Source organism: Alligator sinensis, unplaced genomic scaffold (genome assembly GCF_000455745.1).
Source record: "Alligator sinensis unplaced genomic scaffold, ASM45574v1 scaffold647_2, whole genome shotgun sequence".
Classification (NCBI taxonomy): Eukaryota; Metazoa; Chordata; order Crocodylia; family Alligatoridae; genus Alligator; species Alligator sinensis.
The window spans coordinates 4555575-4581648 of NW_005841832.1; the positions used below are offsets into that span (position 1 = coordinate 4555575).

The 26074-nt window shown below is 40.1% G+C and overlaps 2 protein-coding genes across 4 annotated transcripts in view; one reads left to right on the top strand and one right to left on the bottom strand.

The window, feature by feature from the left end:
* The window catches only part of DPH5 (diphthamide biosynthesis 5), a 39928-nt gene extending 27386 nt beyond the window's left edge, over positions 1 to 12542 (top strand). For both annotated transcript variants that reach the window (XM_014528034.1, XM_006014983.2), the window contains exons 5-8: positions 6911 to 7031; positions 9248 to 9287; positions 10017 to 10120; positions 12301 to 12542. In XM_014528034.1, coding sequence (XP_014383520.1) covers positions 6911 to 7031; positions 9248 to 9287; positions 10017 to 10120; positions 12301 to 12524 — 489 coding nt within the window. In that variant the 3' untranslated portion in view covers positions 12525 to 12542. The remainder of the gene's footprint in view (positions 1 to 6910; positions 7032 to 9247; positions 9288 to 10016; positions 10121 to 12300) is intronic.
* A 4950-nt stretch (positions 12543 to 17492) lies between these two features.
* SLC30A7 (solute carrier family 30 member 7) overlaps positions 17493 to 26074 on the bottom strand; it is a 52953-nt gene continuing 44371 nt past the window's right edge. For both annotated transcript variants that reach the window (XM_025197210.1, XM_006014984.3), the window contains exons 8-10: positions 25029 to 25119; positions 23664 to 23813; positions 17493 to 19500 (exon numbers count right to left, since the gene is read on the bottom strand). In XM_025197210.1, the coding sequence (XP_025052995.1) occupies positions 19453 to 19500; positions 23664 to 23813; positions 25029 to 25119 (289 nt within the window). In that variant the 3' untranslated portion in view covers positions 17493 to 19452. The remainder of the gene's footprint in view (positions 19501 to 23663; positions 23814 to 25028; positions 25120 to 26074) is intronic.

Below are 26074 nucleotides of genomic sequence, written 5' to 3' on the forward strand. Positions count from 1 at the left end.
GGCATGTGCCCCTTGGATCTGTGCGAGGTGGGGCAGGCTGCGTGGGGCTCTTCTAGGCAGGGGCTGGGCTTGGAGTGGGCGCCGGCAGCTCTGAGGATGCTGTATCCATCCCAAATGTTGCCGCCCCTCTGCTCCCAGTTGCGCTGCTGCCAGCTTCCTGACGCAGCCTTGGGTCTTCCCAGCACATAGGTGGAGGCGGGGCGTTGAGCCGGCGCTGTGGCTGGGGGGGGGGGGGGCGGGGGGGGTGGTGGTGGCACTGGGAGCAGAGTGGGGGTGAAATTTGGGGTGGATGCAGCATCCTTCCAGTGCCACCGGCACCTGCTCCGAGCCCAGCCCCCACTGAGAAGAGCCCCAGACAGCCCCAGCTACAGCCCAGCCTGCCCCACCCCATGCAGATCCAGGGAGCACTCCCCCTCCTCCCCGTGCCCACCGGGGGTGAAAGCAGTGGCAGGACTCACCTTCCCACGCCCCCACGAGCCACGGCTCCGGCCTTCCCCTTTCCCCTAACTGTGTAGGCAGCACTTGTCCCTGCTCCAGCCCCTGCCCCCTCCCTTACCACAGGTGCATTGATCTGCCCCCCACCACACCCCTTCCTTCCCCGCTCCCTTTCAACCACACCAGACTTACCACCTGGAGGCAGCTGTATCGGAAATCAGATTCAGCCAATACGCCTCCTTAAAGATCGGCTATTGGTATCGGCCCCAAAAATCTCTATCAGTGCACCCCTGTTTTTTATATATTAATAGTGTTTAAAATAGCATAATAATTATCTATAGGATCCTTAATAACAAAAGAGAGAGAAAAACAGCCATCTTTTTGTATTTAAATGAAACAGAAAGCATTGCATGAAGTTGTAGTTGATGATGAGATCAAGGAGTGAAGAGTGAAAAGAATGGACCCTTCTGTTTGTAGTGCTTTTGTTACATTTCTGCAGAAGCAGCCAGCATGCTCTATGGTAGGGGTTGTCAACTGGGGGTACGTTGAAAGGTCCCAAAGGGTACACAGGGGCAGGCGGGGACAGAGCACTGCCACCCCGTGCCGCTGCCTCACAGGTGCAGGGCCAGGGTGGGGTGAGAGCAGGGCTACACAGATCCTGCCCTGCTGCTGCTCCACCACACACCATGCCCCTGCTCCAGGTCCAGCTGCTCGCCATCCTCCCTCGCACTGCTCAGCATCCAGCCACTCGCCACCCTTCCCCCCCCCCCCCCCCCCCCCCAAATGGTGGCTATCCCATCCAAGAAATCTCTATCCTTACCTCTTCTTTGTGTGATTTTTTTTTTGCTATATTTAGACCAGATTGGTAAATAATTACTGTTAGAAAAGTTCTTGTGCTTTTCTGTAAGGGTATCTCCCCCCCCCCCCGCTCGGTATCCAGCCACTCACCACCTTCTCCCTCCTGCTCGGCGTCTGGCCACTCGCCACCCTCCCCTTCCCACCCCTTGGGTACACTTATTAAAAAGTGTTGAAAACCTCTGCTCTGTGGCACTGGAGTATGAGTCAGGGGACCTGACATCTTCCCTTCCTAGTTCTTACTACTTTTGTATCACACAAAAATAATCCATCTTGAAGCTTTGGTTAAAATATATACAAGTCCCTTGAATTTTTCACGTGTCTTAAGGCTGGCTTCTTTAGAGGCCACTTTTGAAAACTTCCATCTAAGTTTCCTTAAACCGAAGAGAGGAACAAGAAATTTTTGCATTTTCAAAGGCCTCTATTCACTGGGCCCAACATAAAGCCTTTTCTGTTTGAAGTTCAGGGTCTGTTGTGTAGGAGTGTCAGACAGGTATCCAACATTTCATGTTTAATGCGAGTGCCACTTGGGATGTTGGATCTTGCACAAAATGCACACCACCCAGCCTTATGGCAATCTGCTTAATGAAGTAAACAGAAATATCAAGATAGCTCTGAAATTCATTTGTTCATTCCCTCGGGAGATAACGTTGTGTAATCACTGTGTGATATGATTGGTTCACTGGAGATCTACAGAGTTGTTCACAGTCTGTTGAGCATCTACTTAAAACAAGATTAAACATGAAGTTTAATCTTTACTTGTTTTATTCTGTACAAAATACCCCTTGATTATTGTAAGTGTTTTATGCCTGTTTCAACAATATTAAGATTTAAATTTGGGTTTCTAGGACTTGATGCAGAGTCCATTTGAATCAATGGAAAGACTCTCACTGACATCAGTGAGCTTTGGATCAAGTCTGTAGTTGCTAGCTCACTTTGTTGGCTATGTAAAGACAGAAGACGGGGTAGATAAGCACCTTTGTAGGCTAACTAAATGAGAGAGAGAGAGAGATTCAAAATTTTTAAGTGCTTTTAATTTGTAATGTTTCAGTAGTGTACAAATGTACAACTGCCCTCCAAGCAAAGCACTACTTGTGAAGCACTTCAGAGTTATTTCTGTTTCACTCAGGTAATTTTTATACGGTTCAGGCTGATTTGTAGCTCTAGAACGCTGTTATGTATCCCTCAATTTTTATAACTCTATAGATGCTGTGTCTGTCCATTTCCTTATATCAGGCTGAAGTCTGTGACAGATGGATCCTCTATGAAGATGCTAATCATTTTAAAAATACCTTTTGCCTCCTAATAGTTTTTTGTGAGCTTGTTGCTCTGTTTTGGATTGCAAGAGGCAGAGTACAAGAGACTCGTATCTGTCAGAATCTTTTAGCAAGAAAATGGCATATATCTGCAGTGTATAGGGAAAGGAGGTTAAAATGTTAATCTTAATTCTATTCTGCAAGTTCACAAATGATATTTTAAATGAATGTGTTTGTTCTGACACAAGAACAGAGTCCAAGTATGTACAGACCTATAATGTGTGCAAAAACTCAGTTATGTGGGAGAAAAAATTATGCCTGTGAAAAAACAGTTTCTTGGGTCTATGCTGCCTTTATTTAATAGGGTACTCAGTTTAACACATTTACTGTTTCAGTCATACAAAATTGTCATATAGTGGTGAATTGCAATGGGTGCCTTTTTGTTTTTCTCCTTCATTTCCCAAAAGGAATGTTCTATCTTGTGACAACCAAAAAAATAATGCTTAAAAAAAGTTTCTTTTTGTTAATCAAATTCATACAATGATAAGTAGGATGAACATTTATGCCCCATCAATGAAGCATTGCAGCTTGCGGCTCTGGAGGCAATAGCTATGATATCTACTGAAAACACAGGTGTAAGTTATGAAAGGTATAGAAACAGTAGTGTAAATTTTAGTGCTGAAAATTGTTTCATTTGGTCATCATTAAAAGCATTCCTCATTAAAAGCATTCAAAAGTATTTTACAATTAAATGTACAGTATTCCCTCATCCAAGATGCACATATGTCAGACCCTCATCTTTAAATGAAAGATACATACTGTAACAGTATGTAAAAGGCATCCAGTGAGTTAGCACAGTTTGTAGAGTGGTATTGAACTATTTTGGTTTGCAAGAGATGGAAAAAATCTCTACCACAGAAATTGGTAAACCATTGCTGTGGGAAACGTGTGATTACTCAAGGGAAATATTAGACTGCTGTACCCTACTGCACACTCACAGCGGAGAGGAATGGTGGACCACAAAGCAGTCAGCAGATAGTTAAGTGTAAGATGAGTTGATCATTTCCATTGAGTTCATAGGAGGGTGATGTCCCTGTTGCAGCTGCCATAATCAAATCACAATCTGGTCTCTAATCAATCCTTCCCTTTGTTCTCTGGTAGAGAGAAAAAAGTTTTTCTCTATCCAGTGTTCCTCCCCTTAAGTATGTTCAAATTTAGGTCAGACCTTCTGAAATTAAGACCACTCATTCTGGAGTAAGAAGTGATCTATTGTTTTCATACAGGAACCAGTCTGTCTTTATTATGGACCTTTCAGCATCTTTGGAAATGACTGACACTGCTACAGCAAAGCCTTGAGGACACTGCTAGATTGTCTGGAATGGCTCTTTGGTGATCTCAAAGATATATATATATAGGGAAGATAGCTAGTGTTGGTGGATAAGTAATCATACTCCCTGAGAGGTCTGGTAGCCTAGATATATGGATGGTGCTCATCTTGTCAGTGTCATTTGTAATGAAGGAGGGTGATTGGTAGAATGACGGTATACAGGTGTGTGGTATATGTCTCTTCCCCTGTTAAGTCTGATGGTCCAATCTTCTCCTTATACCTTTTATAACTAAGAAATGGTGCTCCAAGCAAAGAGAGTCACAGATGTCGCAGAGGGGTTGAGATTAGTTATCAGTGTGTGGGTGGTTCACAGTACAGACATGGGGAATTACATTTTAGCAGTAAAAGCTGATCTGATTCCAGTACAGAAAAGCTCTTAAAAACAAAAGCAAGGGCACCCTTCAAACTAATTGACCATTGTTTCAACAGTTTTTATTTTTGTTTTGGTACCAAATGGAGAAAGGGGGCAGCTCATTAAGTATAACTGTATGAAGTTGGCTTTAGATCTGTTTTCTTCCTAGAGGGTGGACCTGAAATATTTTAAGTTGTATCATTTTCCCTTGGTATGAGCCTTTATTTAGGTTCCTGACAATCTTTGTCTTGCAAGCTGTAAAATAGGGGCTCTCTGAGTTATCTAATTTAAATGAGGAAACTGTTTTGTGTAATATTCTAACAATTCAGTGAAAACACTATCTCTATCAGCATGAACATGTTAAGCCAAGACCGGAGAGTTCTAGAAATGTTCTTTTTTACTTGAATTAATCAGGACAGTCTGAGCTGAAACACAGGCCCAGTTCTCCAGTGCCCTCTGGCTGCTTTATGCTGCTTTGCCAGCGTAAAAGAGCTGAATCCATAACTTACATGGCCATAGGAAGGTAGTCCTGTCTGAAGAAATCCCCAGGTGACACAAAGCCCTCACAACTGCTTCTCTGCATGATTTAAAGTAGGGGTGTTATACAGACAGCTCACAGACTGGATCCAGCCCCTGGAGCTGTTCCATCTGACCCACCAGACTGTCAGCATGGCTATGGGGAATAGCCTGCCGGAAGTCTGGGGCTTGAGGGCCCCAGTGGATGTGGCAATCAATAGCAAGAGGGCAAGTGAGGGCTGACACAGCTCTGGTAGCCCTCTGGCCACTTTGCCCATCCACACTGCTGCAGCCCCACCTCCCTGACTCTTAGCTTCTGCCATGTGCCCCATGCCAGAGCTGGAGCCGCCACCATGACACAGGGCATGTAGTGCAGCAGCTCTGGCTCTGGTTCTGGCACAGGACAGGTAGTATTGGTGATGGCAGCTTTGGCTTTGGCACGGGGCATGTACCAGGGGCTAGAGCTGCCACTGTGCGCCCCAGCTTGAAGCCAGAACCAAAGCCAGAGCTGCTGCCATAACTTTCTTGTGTCTTGGGCTGGATACAGCCTGCAAGGAGCCCCACAGTCCAGATCTGCCTGAGGGCACAAGGTACGTTTGACACCCCTTGTTTAAAGTATGAGGAGTGAAGAGAGGAATGCAGTTCTCCTTTCTTAGTAGAAGCAGATGGGGACTCCTTCTGTACCAGGCTTGAAGAATAGATTCTTCTCTCTATCTTACCTCTCCTCCTGTTTTGGCCTACTGCTTCTCTGCCACCTCAGGACTTGTACCTAAGGGGAGGCATCTGAGGCATAGGGGAAAAGTGGGGTTGGGACTAGGACATCCCTATACCACAGCAATCCATGACTGCTGGACCAGGACCAACCAGCCCCAGTATCAGGGAGTTGCAGAACCATTTGTTGCCAGACCTGAGACTTGCCCTGAGCACAAAATAGCTAGATGAGAGCATTTAACATGTGCTGCTACCTTTTAATGATGTAGGATACTGTTAATTTCACCTTCCTATATCAGCAGCAGTGAAGATTTCCAGGCCAAATTCTGACTTAAGTTACTTCTTACATAAATTCCCATTTTACTTATGTTCTCCTGAAACACATCTGCAAGGACATTACTTCAAAATTTTCCACTTGTCATTGTCGCTGTAAAAATTGAGCTGATATCAGAGTTTACTGGGAGTCAGATGAAGCCGGTGGGGATAGATGGCACTGTATTGAATTGTAACGTGCTTTTCAGTTGTACTTACGTATCAAAAGAGCTGTTGCATGCACATGCATGCACAATATCTGTCCATATCCCAGTGTTCAAATTTTCATACCACTTGTTTCTCTAGAATGTTAGGTTCCTTTGCATGACCAAACCCTCATTTCAGTTCAGTTCTCAGCACTGTTTTTGTATAAATATCACTGGAGCAATAGCCCTAAGGCTTCAGAAAAATTGTACTGGACTTACAGTTGGGAGCTGCCTACGTAAGTCCTTTTTTCCTTAAGAAATAAAACAACTTGACACTTGCAATTCTGTCCTTAGGAGCTCAACACAACAGTTGTAACTGAAGCAAAAGTCCCCTTGACTTAACTAGGGACTTTTGCCTTTGTTAGGATTGTAAATGGAGGCCCTTTTAAGGGTAGAAGACAGATTGAAAATTGAATAATGGTGACCAGAATAAGGAGATGAATTCAAACCTTAGGAGGCAGAGAATGATAAATGAGGATAACATACATCACTGTTTGAGGGTGAAGGAGCTAGCAAGCTGCCTGTTCTGTATTAGAGAGAAGAGGTCACTAATTCCAGGCTTTGATAAAAATAAAAAATGAAGACATAGGCAAGCATGAAAGCATTCCAAGGAATGCAGAGAGTTGCTATGTGGAAAAGGGAGGACAAGATACCTTTGTAAAAAGTTGTTTTCATGTATTCCTTCTTGCATATGCAGCAACCCCTTTTGTATAGAAGGGGAACTCTTATACAAGGCAATGATGTCTGCTCTATAAGCTGCCTCCTTAACCAGCATCAGGACTTTTCTTGCTATCTTTATTTTGTGAAACTTTCCTTTATTCAATTATAGGAACTTCTTTGTCTTCATTTAATTTCTCCTGTTTGCTTGCATTTTTTATAGTTGTACAATTTTGGAGAAACAGTGTCTGTAGTTTTCTGGACAGATACATGGAAACCAGAAAGCTTTTTTGACAAAATCGGAAAGAACAGGCAGAATGGAATGCACACACTATGCTTACTTGGTAAGTGACATTTGTTGCAATGTTGCTGCCACATTGTATGCACCCAGATTCAGGAATTAGTATAGGGGAATCAAGGAGGTCCAAAGGAACTAGACTTCTACAGAATTCAACAAGGAGCAGATTTCTATATGTTGCTAGATGTAGCATGGGATTAAAGAAAAATATCTCCACCGTGGGATGCAAATCATCTTGCAGTAATTACCATGTCTCATGTGATTGTGTTTTTTATTCTAGATTTTAATGGACTTGACCTTGGAGGAGACAAGCCCTGTAAATAGTCAAAATTCCATTGTTTTCTAGTATAATTTTTCCAATGTGACAGGCTCACCTTGTGTAAAATAGCACTGGAAAGCAAAGATTTTAAATTGATTTATTTAATTTAACATCAACTCTTCCAATATTTTCATCTTTGTTTACTGCCTCCTCTGATCCAAGGTTTATAACTCTTTACTGCAAGTACATAGCTTTATGCCTAACTTTGCTTACATGACTAGCCCTGCTGAAGTTAATAGAACAATCCATGTGCACTAAAGAGCATGCAGGATTGGGCCCTTATGTCAGGACTCCAGATATAAGCGCTCAAATAGTCTCTGAAAGAATTTCTCTCCGTCTTTTAGTCTCACCAGGGAGTTGGCATATAACAAATCAATAATATTTTAAGTAAATCATGCACAGTATTCTGTGGTAGCTGGAAGAACCCTGCTCTGGAATCCATTGAAACACATTAGGATCAATATACAGCAATGGAAGTTGCTTCTTTTTGGAGTTTGTAAAATGAGAGGTTGGTAACTTGTTTTAAAGAGAGATAAACTTCACTTTCAGATGGGATATAAATTGCTCTTATTATTACGTTACACAGAATTAAATTTCAAAAATGAGAAAAAATAGTTTATTTGCTGTATACTTGTTAGCTTTTTTGTAAAGTCATTTCCCTTTTTGTGTTTACTTAACTCAGCAAAAGGAAAGGCAAACTGCTTAACACACAGAAAAATTTAATTGTGAATCTGAAAGATCTGTGGGGGATTCAAGGCAGTTGTGATACTTGACTTTAATTTTATCTCAATTTGAAAATTGCCACATTTAAAATTATTTTTCTTTAATGCCACTTATGGTCTTCATTTTGATCGGCCAGTTAAATTTCAGATTTAAGTGAATATATTTTACACATGAGTGAAAGCAAATTACAGAAATGGTGCTAAACTTTCTAAATCCAGAAGTGTAAAATTGTTGGTTTGTAATCAATTTATGATAAATGCTGTGCCTGTAATTTGAACAACTTTGTATTTTAAAACAAGATTTGCACACACACACTTTCCGCAAAGTTATCTTGCTTCTGATGCCATTACCCAAATAATGTCATCTTTTGTTGAGATTGAAAATGTACCACAACTTGTACTTTGGCAGTGTTCTTTAGACTTTAAATATGTATCAAAGCTGATTGCTGTAAATCACCCATCTCTGTTTACAGATTAGCATGCACATTCATTTGAATACAGCCAAATCAGTGTGTGATCGTACAAGCGAAACATTCTTCTGTTCTGTACATAATTTTCACTGCTGCATAGTGTAGCATGTGAAAGCTGTTAGAAAGAGGTTGTAGAACGAAAAGTTTCATAACATTTCAGTTGCTATGTACTAAAAAAAAAAATTGGTTTCCAGGATTTGATTGGACTTAACCGCTAACCTGAGCTTTGTCCTTTTAGGATGGTAAGAAAAATTACTATAGTTCAGTCCTGTTTTACCTTCGGCCCATTAAGGTCCAGCTGGACCTAGAATCTGTACACAGTGTGTGTAATGCATCTGCTTTGCAGAAGCTTGTAAGATTAGTATTTTGAAGTTTATCATTTCTGCACTTACTCTCCCATTGTAAGTGAATCAGTTATTCTTGTACACAAGTGTACTTTTATGTCACGGCTATCTTTTCTACAGTCCTGAAATTGATGCAATACCTACCTTTAACAATTTCTCCTCTTTTCCTTATAACCATAATTATTCCTGGGTAATAATGTATGAAATCCACAATACAGCTGCATAACTTTTGCCAGTAATCCAGATTTGTAAATCTCACAACACCTAGAATACCTGTATATGAAAATGTTTAAAGAACTTGGTGATTTAAACTACCCACCTGTTACCATTTTAGACAACTGAGAAGTCTTCAATTAAGATGAAGTCTATATCTGTGCCTGTATCTAATGTTACTGTTTTATCCACAGACATTAAAGTAAAGGAGCAAAATCTGGAGAATCTGATGAAGTGAGTTGCCATTTTGAAAATACATATATATGGTATACAAAGCATATTCCTTTTTCCTTTAATATAAGCATTTTTAATATATTGTTTATTGAACTATGTTCACTTGGTTGTATCAGAGATCTGCACCATCTTAACCATCTCCCAATATACCAATATATTGTGACAATGGGAACTGTAAACTATCATTTCTAAACATGCTGTGACTCTGGCCTAGATTCACATTCATAAAGTCTGACAGAATAACTGAGGTTTGTTTGTTTTGGAGCTTCATTGTAATATTTGTTTGAATGAATCCAGAGCTGGCAAACTAGCTGAAAGGCATTTTGTTGGGGAATAAGCAAATAGGTTTCTAGTCTGTGATTTTGTCTGTGTGATGTTTAATAGGGAAACAGTAGAACTTGCCTTTGACGTGGAATATTTTAGTTCCTCTTTTCAAGTAATTGCATAAGTCTCACTTCAATCTTAAAAGCAAACTCTTGGCCAGACTATGCCCTGCTGCTACACAAGTGTATAGAGAACATCAGGGATTGTTTTCTGTTGTTGAAATCCAGAACGAGAGCCAGACACTATTTAGGTTGTGTTAGCTGTTTCATGGGTGTCACCCCACTAAAATGTTACGTGTGCTTCTGTGTAAGGGATGATGGAATGAAAGAATGACACTAGCCTTGGATTTTGTTGTTTAATGGTGTTTGGCAAGGCAGCTGTTAAAATTGTTTTCTTTTCCATCAGGGGAAAAAAGATTTATGAACCTCCACGATACATGAGTGTGAACCAAGCTGCAGAACAGCTTCTAGCTATTGTTCAAAACCGGAGGCTCCAAGGAGAAGAACCAGGTACTTATAACGCAGTTGTTATCCACAAGCACTCCAGGCTCCCTACTTTCCAGATTCCATCCTGAATAGTCAGACTGTACAATGCTGCCCAGTGCCTATTAATTTGAACATTGCTTGACCAACAGCAGAACTAGCCAACCCTACAGTCTAATCACAAGATGCATTTGGCAAAGGCCAAACTGTACTGCAGTTCAGTGAGCACTGATAAATGGGAGTTAGTGGCTCCTGGAGATGTAGCCAAGGCCTTAGTCTGGGAATCCCATAGTTACCATTCATCTGGGACCTTTAGGATGAAGCTGTTTGAAAACTTGGAAAGGAAAGTTTTTTGTTTACCCTGGGCTTTAGAGCATGGCCAAAGGGAAATGTCATCCTTCAAAATGTCCTAACTCTATCTTGCTAATAACATATTAGGCAACTGCAAACAAACCAACTCAGGCACCTTGGCCCCATAACTGACAGCAAGGTGGAGATCTGTATTTATATAGCATTGCTTTTTTCATTACCTGTTCTGACAATATGATTTTCTTTTGCACTGGTATGAATCCAAATTAACTCTGCTGATTTCAGGCAGTTTGCCTGAGCCTGTGCTGGTGTTACCAAGCAGAACATAGCCTTGGAGTCTTCTGCAGTTTGTGCAGCCAGGCTGGGATTTGAATACCTCAGAAATAGAGTTGGGTATTGAATTTCCCTGTCAGCAGCAGCAAGGCTAAACAAATTGTCATGAATGAATCCACTAAAACTAGGTTTGATTTTTTTTACTTACAGAACTCCATTTTAAGGCATATCACCTGACCTTATTCTCTACTAATTTATACTTCTAACACCAGGAATTAAAGTAAAGCAAAGTATAAAGATAATCTCCAATACTCTTTGAGCAGCTGGAAGTGTTTCCTGCCTCTGGTTTCTCTAAACCAATAATGGCAGATGCCAGAGAGGGTATTGAATAGGGAACAGATCACTCTAGATCAGGGATGGGCCAAGTCTGGTCTGTGGGCCAGGTCAGGCCTATAGCGGACTCCATTTACCAGCAGCCCCTGCCCGTGTTGCTGAGGTCAATTTCCATGGCAACCCCAGCAGCAGTAGCATAGAGCCAGGGTTTCTGTGGAGACCAGCCCCAGCAGTGCTGGGGCGTCCAGGCAGCTCTGCCCTGATCCAGACAACGCTCACCACTGCTAGATCCCAGCCACAGAGCAGCTCCCCATCCAGCTGCACACCCTGCCAGCGCTGCAGGGGCCAGTCTATGGAAACCCTGACCCCATGCTGTCATAGTGTTGCTGCTGTTGGGGTCTCCATGGAAACCAGCTGCAGTGTAGGCAGGGGCTGCTGGGAAATGGAGTCCTGCCACTAGCTGGATCCACCATTTTGCCCACCTGTTTTAGATCTATCCAGTTCAGTCCTCTCCCTCTAGCACCCACTTCTGCCATTGTTAGAGACAGACTACTGGGCTAGATGGACCATTGGTCTGACCCAGCGTGCCACTTCTTACATCCTTATGTTCACATGTATTGACAGTTCCTGAGTGGCAGTCTCAGAGGAACAAATCCCCTTATATTCAGTTTATCTTTCCATGTGTTTTGTTGGTGGAGTGGCAAAAGCTACTTGTATTTGCTGCACCCCATCTTATTATTAGCATGCTGCTTCATTATAGTACTACTGTAGTCTCAGAGAACACACTACCATCACAGTTTGCAGTGAACCTCCTGACTTTATTTAGAGTTTTAATTAAAAGTAGGTGCTCAGGAGCAGGGATCCTGGTCTTCTCTGATAAAACAACAAAACAAAACCCCAATTTTCAAATTAAAAGAAGTAACCCCAAATCTATGTTTCTGTGATTAAAATGAACTGCAATATATGTATTTTATTTATATGATTAACATTAATATATGTATATTTATATGAAATACATATAATAGCAGTTCATTTGAATCATGGAAACGTGGATTTGGGGTTACTTCTTTTAATCCGAAAATTGGAGATTTTTTTAATCAGAGAAAATCAGGATCCCTTCTCAGGAGATTGACTAATTCCACAGATGTTTGAATCACTATGTCTTTAGTTTTCAGTGTGCATATATTGCTCAGTAAATCATGTGGCTTAGTATAATTAATATATGTTCACAAGAAAATAAGTGATAAGAGGAATTCTTTACTAGGATGGAAACTTTATTTTCTTTGTTGCAGAAATTACCGAAGATACCATCTGTGTTGGCCTAGCAAGAGTGGGTGCCACAGATCAGAAAATTGCTTCGGGCACATTACAAGAGCTGTCCACAGTGGAACTAGGCGGCCCACTACATTCCATGATCATAACAGGAGCTATGCATCCATTGGAGATAGAAATGCTTAAACTTTTTGCTGTGGATAAATTAAGTTTTGAAAATAAAATGTGTCAAAGGAATACATGAATAAAGGTGCCTTTCCTAGCCCTCTGCATTGTAGCAGTTGTTTGTCCTTAAATTTCTAAAACACTGGTTCTTAATATTTCTAGATTCAAGGCCCTACCTTGGAAGATGCCCCCTCTGAACTTTTACTTGCTAGTCACAGAAAAATGACAGAGCACTTTTTCTGCAAAGAACTCAGAACATCCAAAACAGGGCAGCCTGCTTTAGATGGTAAGAATTCTGATTTGAAATCTCTGGGTTTATCTTGTGAATCGTGTAGGTGTTTGCATATCTAACACAACTGATATTGTGCAGCACCTTGAAAAGGATCATGTGGCACCCTTGGGTGCTGTGGCAACCTGGTTGAGAATCCTTTTTCTAAATTACCTTGTATTAATCGTATGCATAGATAAATGGTATGACATGATGTAGGGGGAGAGGAGGGTTATCAGATGATCTATGGTAACGTTCAGCTATCTACTTTATCTTGCGGTAAGTGGAAGTGAAACAAGTGCTAAACAACAATTCAGCTTCTGTGAAAAATGAAATTGAGCAGACACATGGAACAGTTATCAGACATGCTAAGACTCCCTATTTTTTAAACCTTATATTTGAACATTCCTTCTTCAACATGAATCCATGTTTTACATGGGAAGATGCCAAAATTGCAAGAAAAGTTCCTGCTAAGCTCATTTTGATTGATCCCCTGTTCCAGGGGAAGGGCTCATCTCTAAAAGGCTTTGAACCACATTTGTTCTCGAGCAGCCCACGGTTTAAAGAGCAGGATGAACAATGTAAAGAAGTGGGCAAAGGCTAGAGCTGCAAAAAGCACCTGTACTTTGATATTATCATGATGCGTACAGACTGATCTGAAGCAAAGTGGGGAGCAGGCCAGTACACCTGAAAACACCGGTATACTCTCAGCCCCTTTCCTGCTATGCCTCCTTGTCAGGAACACCCTTCACCAGAGCAATCCAAATAGCTATTTAAAAGATCCCTTTGTCTTTGGGCTGTTATAGTAGTAGGGCCTTTGGGGTATTATATGTAGTGAGTATGTATGTCAGAAGTTTAATTTTTGCATGCAAACTTACTGGTCATTTGTGAATCACAGTCCTGAAATACAAATGGGGATTATATAGGGACCTGCCAGCCTTGTCCATAAATCCTGCCACTTCCTTGGAGGATAAAGCACAGAAGAGAACTTTGCAGCCTGGGGAAACTGAAGTAGGAAGTTTATCTGAAAGGAAGGGAATGGAGAAAAGCCACCTGGCATCGCTCATATCAACAAGTTTCAGCCTTTGGAATCGGAAGCTTTAGATCATTTGGTGGCTTTCCTGGTGTCTGTCATATGCTTAGGAAGTGTGACCCATCTGTTCTGCACTGAAGGCAGAGAAAGCTACTTTTGAATGCAGTTTTCGGAACCTGCTGCTAGTAGATGATTTTCCAAGATCTTGAACTATTGCCCTTTGGGCATATCATAAAACAGTAGGAAAAGGAAGCATGTGTTTATTTTTTCTCTTTTCTTAAACCAGCATTTTATTAGAAGAAAATCTGATCCCAAACAATCTCATTTTCAAATACATAAAATATTTAACATGTTACATAGACTGTATTCAAGTAGAAAACAGTACATTAAAAATTTCTAATATTGCACTTAGGGCAAGTCTTGGCTAGTGTTACCACACCAAATTTGAGTATGTAGTCAACTGTCTTAAGACATGTTTACAGGTGCTCTGGTAACACCTCTTAAAAATTAAGCCCACTATAAAGAGTACTTTTCATATATTTGAAAATTAACAGATAAAGCAAACCAATGTATTGCGTGTTGCTAATGATTTTGGCAAGTTTTTCATTCATACTGTTTCATGTGTAAGCAAGCCAACTTGCTGTGTGCAGCTACACTCTTAAACCAGGTCCTGGTGCATGCGCGCACACACATACACATCCCGCCGCCACTACATGTGCTGTCATGTTCTCGAGGTTTTTGGTATATGTGGGAAGTGAAATATGCAAACCTCTTTACACAACACGATTTCTGCAAAACACTATGCAGAAAAAAATACCACAGAGGCAGGAACTGGTGTATGAAGTAAGGCTTCCAAAAACCAACAGGTAGGTTATTCTGTGCGCGCACATACTGATACACAAAGAATTAAAAGCTCTGTTACCAGAAAACAGTGGGAGCATGCACAGCACCTTGTCACAGGACATTATTGCAACCTCTAGGCAAAGGCTGAGCAGGGGCACTAGCACAAGGACTAAAAAGGGCATAAAACCCAGAAAGGAGCCCTGGAAATTTGCAGACCATGGATTTGTGCCAGAGAAAGGGGAAGGAGGAAGTAACTATGGAGTGGGCAATGCCACCGAATACAATACAGAGTTCTTAAGAGCATGGGCAAAAACTACTACCTATTTTGTTTTTAAAAAACTGCATTACAGTTGTAGGATCTGGGTGGGAGAAAGCTCCTATGTACTTTTTATTCCAGTGCAGGATAATCACATGAAGTTTAAAAAGGAAATGAAATTAATTTGACAACAACTGAACAATTACTGAAAAAAAACAGGACAAGGCTTAGTGAATCAGCTGCTTGTCAGACCTGTTTCTCCCACATTTAACTGGATGGAAATCTGTATTAGGATTCTTGTAAAAATTCAGTATCTCTAACAACCACTTTCTATTTCATATGAATCTCAAGATCATTGTAGCTCTAAGTCAGCTGGTGTGAAGGGGCATTGAATAATTTTCCTTGTAAATTCAATTAAGCACCATAGCCTAGAATGAGATAAGGGTAGTGTTGAGGAACAATGCTCTTCAACAGCCACTACTCCCTCCCCTCTGCTATCTCGTTTGCATCCCCAGTTACTCAAGTTAAGTACAGATGTTATTTCCTTCCTCCCTGCTTCTACCAGCTCTTTAATTCTTAAAAAATATTAGAAAAACAAACCATCAAACATCTCCAAATATGGTTACTCTTGTTCAGTAGCATTGAGTTTCCACTTATAGGAAGTCAGATTTTAATTCTTCATGCAAACGGCAGCCTGCCTAAAATGTTTTAGATTTTAAAGATATCACAAGTATATATGGATACCTTTTGCCAGCTCTCACTGCTAACTGGAAGACTGGCTGTAGTTTAGTAAAAGAGTGAATTACAAAAAAAATACTCGGTTAATTTAATTTGATGAAATTATTTTTATACTAATTTAATACAAGATATTGCTGTGGGATTAAATATGAGATCTACTTAGGCTCCAATCATAAACAGAGATTAACTTTAGTCTTGGAGGTTTACAGGATCAGAATCCAAGATTACACACTCATGAAGAGAGAGGGTAGTCTCCTCCAGGGTGTGTGTCAAGCAATATCGAGGGCACTTTTTCCTCCACCAAGTTTCAGGAATAAGATTAATTAAAGTACTTGCTGTTACATTTTCACCACGAGTTGAATGGGACTACTAAGTTTGACAATTACTAGGTTTGCTAATTAGTAAAATGTAAAAAGATGCCACACCAGAGTTTCTGTAGTTATTATGCCATTCATTTATGTGCAAGTCAAAGTTTTATGAAAGTTGAAAGTTCTGTGAACTTGCCTAGAATTATTCCAGTTTTCAGTCACGAGAAATAGATACAGTAGTACTGGTCTGAAATGCACAAAATGTACTTGGGAAAGAACTAACTAGATCAGAATCAAAAACATCATCACTCAGACGGGTCATCTTTACAGCTGCATCCATCTTTGGTCTTCTGACAATTTTGCCAATTGGTATGTCCCATTGGTGTACTAGAAAAGGAATCTTTCATGTTATCATTAAGCAAAAGAGACACTAGGAAGTTGGTCTTGATGTTCAAGGTTCTGGAGTTTTAAATGACCTATGTGACTTTTAGCCTCCAAAAACTGTAGCATTCCTAACCCCAAGCTGAATCAGTTCCTTAGTAGGTAAACCCCCTTACCCCCCCCCCACCCCCCACCCCCGGGTAATTGCTATCATGCCATTGGACTGAATGTAACCAAGGTAGGTTTACACAAACAAGAAATACCATGTCATCCATGTTTTTTTGACCAATTTATTGGTGCTTCTCCTTTTAAAATAAGTCTATTCAGCAAAAATAGTGTAATTCAAAACAACAGTATCATCATACTGCTGACTGCAAGCAACTGGCTTCAATACATTATCCTTAGCCTTAAATTACGATTTTCAACAACAAATGTGGAATTCATCTGTGTCTTGCTATAAAACCTCAAATTATCCCCAGTATGATTAAGATTGTATGATCTTGATTAAAAACCATATACACATTTCTGGTTAGGAAATAACCTAGCCCTGTGTTTGTGTTTCTAAGAGTTTTAAATTAAAGATCTGGCGAGGCAATACAAAAAAAGTTGCCAAAAATGTTTAAAAGCACTTTTCAGTAAACTTCTCTGTGCAGAAAATTAATTATATTCTCAGTCAAGAGCTGTCTTTTGGCAAGACAGATTAGCCATACTGTTTGACGTGTTCAAGAAAAAAAAGCAAGCAACATCCAGACAGTTGCTCCCTTACAGAAAGATGTAGAGCACATCACAACAACTGAAAAACCATTTAACTAAAAGTTAAAACATTCACAAGTGGCCAAAGCCTAACCTTTCGGTCCGTGCTACACTCCTGTTTAAAGACCAGGATTAAGAGTTCTTGCTTATTAGACTTTAAACAAAGTCGAGGCTCTGAGTTCTATATTCAAAATATTCACATACCTACAAGCCCATTGGCTTAAATGGGATTTCAGGGATTTCAACAGGAGGATATGTGCCTAAATATCTTTTGGATCTTGCCCCAAGTCTCTACAAAGACTAATTTGCACCAAATGTCAGCTCAAGATTCACTGCTTATGCAATTTAGATGATGGAAGTTGGCTCTTGCTTTTAAAATGATGGTTTAAAATGACAGAACATCATGTTCAGCATTGCTGAAATAATCTGAACAAAAGGGAAGGAATAGAGAAACCAGACCACAAAAATCAGAAACAAAAGACACCAACAATCCATTTATGTGCAAGAAACTACAAAAAATATAGGCTGCAGCTTGTTAGGGATTTGAATCACAGCATCTTACTTGGTACGGATTTGAATCACAGCTTTATATGAAATATGAATTCATTATTTGCATTTTCATCTCATTTCTGGATTACTCATGTCAAGGAACAGATAAGTCATTGTTGGTTGATAAATTAATAAATGTGAAAATATGGGCTAGGACTGGAGTAGAATAAAACAGACTCGAAGAACTTCCTTATCATCTCCGATGTGGAAGCTGCATACTTTAGTAATATACCTAGAATTCATACCAGTCCCCAGCAGCTATGATTTTTCCAAAAAGCATCCTTGCCTTAGTTTACTCTACAAGGCACGGTAAATAAAATACCCATTTCTTTTTCAAAAACAAAGTTTCATATGAAAAATGGCATATTTGTTTCTAGTTAATAAAACTGAGCCTCCCTTGTTCAGAATGATGAACAACTTCAAAACTGGAAGCCAAAGACACATATTCAGTTTCTAAATTCAAACAGTAGAAAGAGAAAATATACGAAGTGTTACAATTTAGTAGAAGCACTAAATCTATAGTAACAGGTGAAGTAGGATTGTCTTAGAAACCTATTTTGGATTCAACATGGAAAGTAATATTGACACTAGGAAAATATGGTCCAACTGGGTGTTTCTGGAAAAGCTGTTCAAGAGTGAAAAAGTTATTATTATTTATGGAACACACAAAGCATTACAGAGAGAAATGCTGAAAGCAAAATCAAAACCTGTCAACCTAGAATGTAACCTGAAACAGCACATATGCTAGTCGTCATTTCTCACTTCTGGTCCAATTGCCAGGGAAAGCTCCCCATCCCAGTTCTCAGTGCTGTCAGGGGCAATGACTTCCTCTGCAATCCCTTTCATAGTCTTCAAAAGTCCATCATAATCTATTACAATCTAAGAGATTAAGTTTCACAACCAAACTTATTCAGGAAAAAGTCACTGTTTCAAAGATACAGACCAAGGCAGCACTTTCATCACCACCACTTCCCTACAACTACCTCTCCTGTTTATATGATGACATATGAATGTGGACATAGATCATCAGATCATCTCTAATTACTGCAACAAGATTGAAAGGCTGTTCCACTTAGTGTGTTAAATCAAGGTCTAACCAATTAATTTGGTTAAAAGAACCCTTTGCACAAGAGATATTTATCAAAATATCCAGTCTGTTTTGAAAGCAAGTTTCCCACAATGATAATGTCAAATTTTAAGCAAAATTAACTCCTGCTCATTTGGGTAAGATGCAACAATAAATGGGGTTTAACAGCTACAATTATGGAAGTACACAAAAAAAAATCACATATATCACAAGCAAAAGTCAGACTGTGTACAAATTACAGGCATAAAAATAATAAAAACCCTTGATATTCTGCATCTATGCTGGCAAATACTTTTGCTGATATAAAAGGCACTTTGAAAACCCAATATGGTTTGGTTCATTAAGTTTGCAAAGTACAAACAATTTTACAAACATATGATTATACTGAAGAATGTCAACCATTGTGACATTATGTACAAAACATTTCCAATTCTTGGTAACACTGCTTTTATGGGAAGGAACAGTGGTTTCAGCAGCAGCTTTGAAGATCTGACCCAGGGCTCGCAGTACCATATTCTTATTGAAACAAATGTAAAAAGTAAAAACAACAAAAACAACCCCCCCCCACAAAAAATAAAAAGTTTGGGGGCCACAAAACACAAGACCTAAAGTTCATAACACATTCTTTTGATATTTACTCCTCAGAGATGAATCCCATAAAAGTAGCCCAGAGATGGTAGTTCATTCAATCTTACTGAACTACGGGAGAGAAGGCTCTTCCTCAAAAAGTAGAGTTTATACTGTTACAGTACCAGAAAACTTTGGTCCAAAGAACACGTTTATGATGTTCTCTACATGGCAGCAAAGTCAATCTGTACATAAAGCTGTCTTACTCCCGCCTGTAAACAACAGAAAAATAGAAAATTAGTGAACTGGGCAAGCATGTCCCACTCAACTGTACCCTAGTTACTTCCTAAAAATTTACCTGGAGAACTACCTAATGCATCTGCTAAATACTTACATACTTTTCTTGTAATGCTTCCACCATTCTTAACCAAGCATCCATCAGAAGTGGAACTACATGAGCCCAAGAGTCAAAGATTTGTAGGGATGCTACAAAGTTAAAAATGTGCATCTGAAAGCATAAATCCTTCACATACAGTCTAAAAATTCACAACTACTACAGTCTAATATATGCAAGCTTTTAAATAACATCAGCCTAATATCTCAAGTCCTCTTCTTACACTGCCCTCTTTAATTAAGCCTTTCGTAACTGCTGTGCCATGAATGAAACTATTCCCAGATAATTTCTATTGTCCTCATTCTCATAATAAACCTTTAGCACTGATCTCACCATCTCAAAACAAAAGTAAACCCTTGAAACGGTGCCAGCTCAAGTGCAGTACAGCATAACAATATGACATGTAGGTTTGAAATATGAAGCTGCCCTACAGCATAAAAGCAGGAATTTCAGAAAAGGCCAGTATTGTAATGGTGTGTATGAGAAAGGCCAAAACACCTTTTGGGCATACAGATTATAAACCACTTCTTTCAAAAGCCCTAACGAGTTTAAATGTAAGGAATTCCCTTAACTCTAATACCATTCTATATAAATAACTATGAGTGAAATCATTCAAAAACTATTAGCCTCAAAGTCAGTTACATAGATAATGATGATCCCCACACACTTCTGGTACTTGACTGCTTCTCAAGAATTTAAGAACAGAAATTATAGCAACAATCCCTTCACATTCCTGTCATCAAAATATATTAATGTTATTTGCTAACTCTTGTCAAATGTGCATGCATTTCCTCCAAGAAATCAAGGTATCTTGTGGAAAAGACAAGCCAAAAAGTTGTGCATCTTGTATTGTAAGTGCAGAGTTCAGTGGTCATTTCCCACAGAAATAAATTCTATAATGTAGGTCCAATTCCTGTGAAAATCATATCTCAAGCTTCCCTCTATTAGGGAATGCTGTTGTTTCAACAACACACAGTCATTATGAGACAACATGGGTTTAGAATGAGAAGAGACCTCAGAGCAAATTCCCCAGAGAAGCTTTAATGACCAGGAGAAAGACCTTGAACTGGAGGACTCTTTATATGGGAAAAGTCAAGGGATCAAAGCCTCAAGGTGATGTATTCACAATGACTCACGCTGCTAAACAAAAGGACTGCTGCATTTGCTACCAATTGTTAGAAGTTGCAACATTCCAACTTAGATGTCACAAATAAATGAAACATGCCCAGACCTGTATCTAACAGGATGGGCCACAATCTTCTAATCACATTAAAGACAGGATTTTTCTAACCCCATGGTTCTTCAAACTTCCATCAGCATTAATTGAACCTGTCTTGATTCAGTTCTAAGAGCTAAATTCCCATTTAATTAAAAAACACTGTAAACTCAAAGGGATGTGAGTACATGTATCTTTTCAGCTGAACTTTTCAGATGATTCCATTAAAACTGAAGACTGACTCTGGGAAATAAGGACACATGGACCACTGGATTTGCAGTCCTACAGTCAAAATATCCTGCGATGGTGAGACACAGCTACATAAAAGAAGTCATCCTCCCAAAAGGCCAAACACAGGATGTGCCTTAGACTGACAGTAGCACAAGGGATATCCGTCCAGAAATAATATCTCTACATATATGTTTGGTTCAGAGGTGAAATGACAGGACACTGAAGTTACAGAACAGACAGTTAAGTACCTTGGATTTTACTCATCAAGCAACAAAGGAATGTCTTCTTCTGGAGAGAACTTTTCAGTTCAATTAGAGAAGCCAAAAATCTTTGTGCACTGGGGAAGGAACCCTTTTATCTGACAGATTAACTATTTGTGTTAGTTGAATAGTGCAGATGATTCATGCTTTTCAGAAATGAGCACTATGCTGCATCTTGTGATACTTGGGAATCAGCTCCTGGCTGGGGTTAAGATGTTTTGAACCATCAGCTTAGCTAAAACAAGGTGATGTGGTAGAGTTAATGCAACAGATAATAGCAGTTATTTTTACTGGAGACCACTCTACTATCATTTGATACTGTACTTTAGATCCACCTACAGAAAAATTCATAATCAATGATGCCTTCCCACGGTTAAACAGTAGAGGTGCACTGATACATCGGTCCGATATTGGATCAGCGCCGATATAAAGAAAATTGACTATATTGTAAATTGGCCTGGTGTGGCCAATAATTTGGCCGATAAACTGCAGCGCAGAACACAGGCAGTGAGGAGCATGGCCCAGCAGTGTGGAGAGTTGCGTGCAGCTGGTAAATCTGTTGTGGTGAAAGGGGAGGGAGAAAGGAAGGGGCGTGGGGGGTGTGCAGATCAATGCCCCCCATGGTGAAGGAGAGAATGGGGTTGGGGTAGGCACTGGCCAGCTGGGGCAGGTATGGGACAGAGCCATGGCTTGTCCAGGGGGTGCAGGGCAGCTCCTGCCACTGCATGCCGCTTGTCCAGTGGCTCCGGCCGCTTCTCCAGGAGGGTCTGGAGGAGTGGGGGTGGGTTGTGCTCCTGGATCTGCGTGGAGTGGGGTGGGCTGCAGCTGCAGGCTGGGGCAAAGGGCTGTGCTGCGCCCAAAGCGGGTGGTGGTGGGAGGTGGGGGAGGGCTACAGCAAAATATGGGGTGACTGCAGCCCCCCTTCCACAGGCCCCCTTCCAGTGTTGCCACTGCCCACTCCGAGTGCAGCGCTGCAGCCTGCTCGGCCCAGCCAGCACAGATCCAGGGGCACACCCCCTCCCCCGGAAGAGCAGCGGGGGCAGCAGCGGGAGCCACTCCCCATTCCCCACTCCCTGTGGCTCCTTTCCCGCGCCCACCCTGGCCATACACCACCTACATCAGCCCCACTCCCTCCCTCACTGTGATGGGCATTGATCTGCCCCTTCCCACGCCTCTTCCCTCCCCCCTCCCCTTTTACCACAACAGACTTACCAGCTGCACACAGCTGTATCAGAAATCAGATCAGTATCAGCTGATATGCCTCCTTAAAAATCAGCTATTGGTACTGGCCCCTAAAATCTCTATCGGTGCACCCCTAGTAAACAGTCAACTGAATCCCATTCATATTTTTTCCTTTAAGGTGTCAGTGGGCATATCTATACAGTATGCAGTAAAGTGTCACTGCCTACATGTGCAGAACAATTATGACACAGTAGACTAATTTATTGCACTGCCAGATAGTCCCATCAGATACAAGTAGTATCCAGCAGCACAGTAAATTATGCACTTAAACACATGTGTTGATGGTGATGTCAGGATTAGTTTACTCTGGCTCAAATTGACCCAGAGTATATTCAGTCACATTAATTGCACTGTGTAGATGCACCCAGTAAATGACAGAAAAGCTGCTTTGGTTTAACAGAATTTCCTAAAAAGTATGTTTGTGGGCAGCATTGATTTCAATAGCCCAGTCGCATCTGGAAATGCTTTTACTAAACCATGCTATTAAGATGCTGAAGTTACTTCTTAGCTGTAGATAAAGGGAAATATAGTGATCTCATATCACCATGTGGCAACTGCTGGTAAAGTTTGATTTAATGGTTACCACTGCATGGATGTTGCAAAAGGCACCATAATGCAAAGAATGTAGCTTCTCAAAGGTGGGAGGGAAGAACCCCAAAAGGAGCAGCACAGTAAAGGCAGAAGTAAGTTTAGCCTCTGTGGTCAGAAGCCTCATTTATTTTCTTGGTCTCTTGTATGTCAATATGGGGCTTCAAGTTGGCTTTGTTATATACCTGAAAGATTACAGCTTTGGATGTCATGTCTCCAATAAGAGATTCCCAAAACTGAATGATAAATAGGCCATTTTTCCATATCAAACAGGACTTTTCCCCTTCCTTTCTGTTTCTGGTAGCTGGCGCTAATAATCAGAAGCTAAACACTTATCGGCACTTGGACTAGTGATGAAGACAGAACAGCAAAAAATTATTGTTCTGTGTTTTACACCATCTGTCAAAGGGACATCCACATTTTCTCTACCAAACTGTCATGGTTTTCAGACATCTAACTGCTATTTAGTTTTCAACTTTCTGTTAACAAGTAAAGCAGACATACCTGAGTAAAAATATTGTGAGTCTGGCTTAAAATCCACTTTGCATCAGCATCAGGAGCTACAAATAATTTCAAAGTCCCTATGTAAACATCAGTACAAAGAGTCCAGAAGTGTGGATCATGTAGACTGTAAACTCCTTGCAACTGCTGGACCTAAAATACAGGAATGCATGCTTCAAAATGAATTTAGAAACAATGCACATTAACAAATACAAGATGCTTTTACAGAAACATTTACAGAAATGCAGGGACATCCCTTTCAACCTTCACTGGTCCATTAAAGGATTTAGTGATGTTCTTTATTACACATATCCTCTGTTGAAACTTGGCATCACTCATTTGTAAAAACAGTATCACCTGAGGCATGGAAAAAGGCACTTGTAGTTATTGCACTGAGTAAAAGGCATTGCGTATCCACTTATTTTCAACTTAGTCAAGAAGTTTTGTAAAACACCAGAGCTAGTTGGGAATACTGTAGCAACATGTGGTCTTTTTGTTTAAAAAAAAAAAAAAATCTCAATTAATTAAAATTTCCTGCAGGGATGTATACATGCCTTGTCTGCCTCTTAATAAAGATGGAATTTTTTTCTCCCACATTTTGGATGAGTGCTAATTACTGGGCTATGGGCTATTCTGAGGTAAGAGTTCTCCCTCTCTGAACTTCCAAACACTTAAAACATATCAGATTCTGAGTATAAACTGTTTCCATCCAGCTTTTGTATAAACATTAAGTGCGACAACGCAATCTCCTGAACTATTGTGGAAAAACCAGTAACTTTTATTCCTTTATGCATCCTCCTAAGATTGCACAGGAGACACCAACCATATGTAGCACATTTGGTACTGTTTGGGCAAAGAGAAATACATTAAGATCTCAAATCCCAAATATGATTCGTTTACATTTAGTCCCAATACAAATAATATTCTTCACTTTTACAAAGACTAAAATAGCTACTGAGGAGTGAGAGAGTATTCTCTTGACAGAGAAAAAAAAAATTCACCAATAGTTCAACAGCTCCAGCTCTGAACTGAACAACATGCAAGTTCTATATGTAATGCTTGGCTTGGTTTTCCATTATACAGGTCTATATTATGCAGGTTTGCTTTACTACTTGAGAAGGGCTTAGAAATAGTTTGTTCGAAGCCAAAAATGTATACCCTGAGAAAAAAATCTCTCACACACATACAATTACTACCTGGGAGTACAGAATATTTAGAATTAGGGATTTAAGACCATTTTTGGGTATAAATTTAGGATAGATGTTAAGGAAGCAAAGACAGGTTTAGACAACATATGTAAAAAACTTCCCACATACAAATATACAAATATTTGCTGCTTATTCATTGTCCCAAAATGCCAGGGCTCACCCTCTGATAGCACTGAGGCAGAGCATTTTCCAGAGGAGGAGGAGTTCGTTGCATCAAGATTCCAATGGACTCTCTTAAAAGCGGGACAACACTAAAAAGGAAGAAAACTGATCAACATCACACTGTTAAAGGATGCAAAAGGCAACAGCAATATTACCACTTTCTCCCCTAACTAAAATCTGTCCAAGTGAGGATACAGCCACAAGCTTGTGAAAACAGTTACAGAAGTAAAAAAACTGATGTAACTACAGTACCAGAGTTCTATAAAAAAAATGTATCCATTACTCAGCCTACAAACATTTTCATACAAGAATAAGAGTTTAACTTGTGGGTTTTAGTATGGAATCTAAAAAGATGTTCTAAAATTTATACAGAAGAAAACAGTAGGTAAATCATAGAGCAAAAAAGTGTAGTTTAGAACAAAACTCCATTTTAAAAGTTATTTCAATGAGCCATAAAAAAAATGCAGGAATATTGAAAACATTCTTGCTTTTGTGTCTGGCTTGAGACATATTTTTCTTATAAACCAAGATAATAAGGGAAAGATCATAAAACAAAATTATTATGAGCCAGTCTAGCCATAATGAAGTTATTTGTCAAAAAACAGCCAGCTTAGCATATTTAAGTTAACTAAGTTTGGAGGAGGAGGGCCATCCAAGCTCAAACAGTGAACATTTGGAAGTAATTTGAGGTTCCCTCCTAGCTGTCTAGTTTAACCAGCAAAGAAGAGAATGCTTTGCGTCATCCACGATAGAAGGGTTTTAGATGCTGAACAGACTTTACAATAGGGAGATGCAAGTTCAGTCCTCAGGAGCAAGTGCTGCAAGTTCACATGCTCTTTAACAAACACAGCATGCTGCTGAATAAACCACAAATAGGGACCCTACACAGCACCTTAAGAATACTGTAAGTCTGGTTCAGTAAAGCATCATGAAACTTCAGAAAATGAAAAGTATTCCAAGTTATGTACTACATAAAGTGAATTGTACATACATTTCCAACAAGCCAGCATTTTAAAAATCACCTGATATGACCTCTGACAGCAG